Below are 2,085 nucleotides of genomic sequence, written 5' to 3'. Positions count from 1 at the left end.
TGCAACACCTTCCACTTGTCGACTCTTAACAATAGGGCGACAGGATCACAAAGTGTGCCACGTTGATATTACATTCTTGGCACTTACAGGATTCTTCCAGTATTTAAAGCAAAAAAACATAATACAGGAGGAATAAATAGTTGTTGTCGCAATATCAAACTGGTATTTCATAGTTCCATGTCAAAACATGATATGAAAAAAGAAACAATGAAAAGCCAAAAAGGCAACACTATCCTTATTCAAAAGAAAACAAGGTGACCTAAAACAAGTGTTGTTCCTACCAAAAGAACGATACAAAAGTAGGCTCATCAATTCATCAGACTGAATGAGGCTAGCTGAGACTTAATATCAGAAAGTTTTCCTTCATGGTCAGCCCGAACCAGCATCTCAGCCTGTTTCCGAAGCTCGTCCTCACTAGACAGCATAGCATCTACCTCCTTCTTAGCCTCATCCAGAGCACTAGCTTTTGTGCGATAATTCACCAGAGAGGTAGCACTTTTGACATTGAGCTCAGTGACGAAGGCTACTTCTCGTTTGAACTGAGCCTTCATCCTAGTCAACTCTGCTTCAGTGGCAATGATCTTCTCTCGTAAATTCTCCAAAGAAGTGTTGGATAGTGTTAACTCAACTTGCTTTTGAGCATGCAGTTGCTGCAGATGCTCCACCTCGACCTCTTGCTCTACTATGTGACGTCGAGCGACTGCATACTTATTAACTTCTTCGGCCCGAATATCCTTGAATGTGGATGCAATCTGCACCTGGATATCAACACGACCTAAAGCCTCCAAGAACCTTAGTTGTGCCTCTAGGTGCAAAATAGCTTCTGAGCAACGCTGGACGACGTGGGCTTCACCCACGAACTTGAGGTTGTTTAAACTATTTGTAAGCATAGGCTTGAAGGTTTCAAAAGTATCTCAGCCAGCCAATACGACCTCAATCACCTTCTTGGTGAGACTTTCTAAATAGTCAAGGGAAATCTTGAGGAAATCTGGCACGTCGGTGGGACTCGAAACAGCTATGGGAGACGGCACAGAAACTTCTAAAGACACAGATCCAAGTAAAAGACCAGCAGGTGACTTCGGCGTAGTGGCTTGAGAAGGAACGCCGATATCCAGTTGAGATGGACTTGATTGCAGAGCCATCAGTTCCCCCATGTTAGATGACCTTGGCATATCTACCACTTCTGTAGAGGCTAGAGAAATTGTTAATAAAGTTGTTGGTGGGAGGGCCGTCGTTGAGACCTCCAAGCGAGGTGGCTCTGACACCTGAGCCGGTGGCGGCATAAACTGTTGCGTTGGAGGAGGGGTGACAGTACTCGCCTCATGTATCATAGTATCTGTATGAGAAAACTGTTTAAATATGGAGCAAGATTAGTCGTGAGTCGAAACAAACGACACTTACCAGTGAGAGGTAGAGGAATGTAGGCTGACGCTTTGTCGGAAGAAGATGGTGATGGAATATCCCAGTCATCGGGGTCATCACTGTCATCACCCAGGTGGTCATTGTTCCCACTCTGGTCTCCATCATCATCTATGGCGTCCACACCATCACTATGGTCTATAGGCTCATATTCGTCTACGGAAAGAAATGTTGGTGGATCCTCGGTGATAGTAGGTTTTGATATGACTCCAGTCGTAGGGCTTGGCTGCGTACCTCCTACAGGGGGTAATAACACAGAAGCAGAGGGAGACTTGTCCGTTACTGAATCTTGCTGGGCAGTCATAGTAGGCTCTTGGGCAGGAAGTATATCTTCTTCAACATGCGGGGCAGTGGAGACAGTATCACGAAGCGTGTCCTCAGGGGCAAAATCCATACCCCTGCAAATGATTCATCTCCACGTTCTTCCGAATGTACAGAGGAGGCAGGGCCTCTTAAAGCTGGACCAATGCTGGGGAGACCAGGCCAAGGCGAGAGTTCCATAGAAGTTGATTCTTATTCTTCTTCTTCGGTATGCCATGCTTTCTGAGCATCCGACATAAGTTTAGAAGCAGGGGGCTTGAGCGCTAACTTCCGACGAGCTCTTTTGTCATACTTGGCTTCTTCAACCGGCCCCAGCACCCTTTTTCCAGTGGCACTCTTACTCCG

The 2,085-nt window shown here is 46.1% G+C and overlaps 1 protein-coding gene across 1 annotated transcript; it reads right to left on the bottom strand.

Annotated features, from left to right (window-relative positions):
- On the bottom strand, nt 915-1,813 carry LOC109839264 (mucin-2-like). Its single transcript, XM_020407694.1, has 2 exons — nt 1,402-1,813; nt 915-1,336 (listed from the first exon to the last, which is right to left on the bottom strand). Exons 1-2 carry the CDS (start codon nt 1,811-1,813, stop codon nt 915-917), a joined length of 834 nt encoding a protein of 277 aa, XP_020263283.1.

The sequence above is a fragment of the Asparagus officinalis genome, chromosome 4 (assembly GCF_001876935.1).
Source record: "Asparagus officinalis chromosome 4, Aspof.V1, whole genome shotgun sequence".
NCBI classification, from domain to species: domain Eukaryota; kingdom Viridiplantae; phylum Streptophyta; class Magnoliopsida; order Asparagales; family Asparagaceae; genus Asparagus; species Asparagus officinalis.
Note: the sequence above shows the minus strand (reverse complement) of the source record. Positions and strands in the feature narration are given on the sequence as shown.

Excerpts from the sequence above, each read along its gene's own strand:
- LOC109839264 (XM_020407694.1), bottom strand. The coding sequence starts at position 1,813 with ATGGATTTTGCCCCTGAGGACACGCTTCGTGATACTGTCTCCACTGCC. Across the intron at positions 1,337-1,401 it reads CATTCCTCTACCTCTCACTG|ATACTATGATACATGAGGCG; the intron begins GTAAGTGTCGTT and ends TTTCTCATACAG.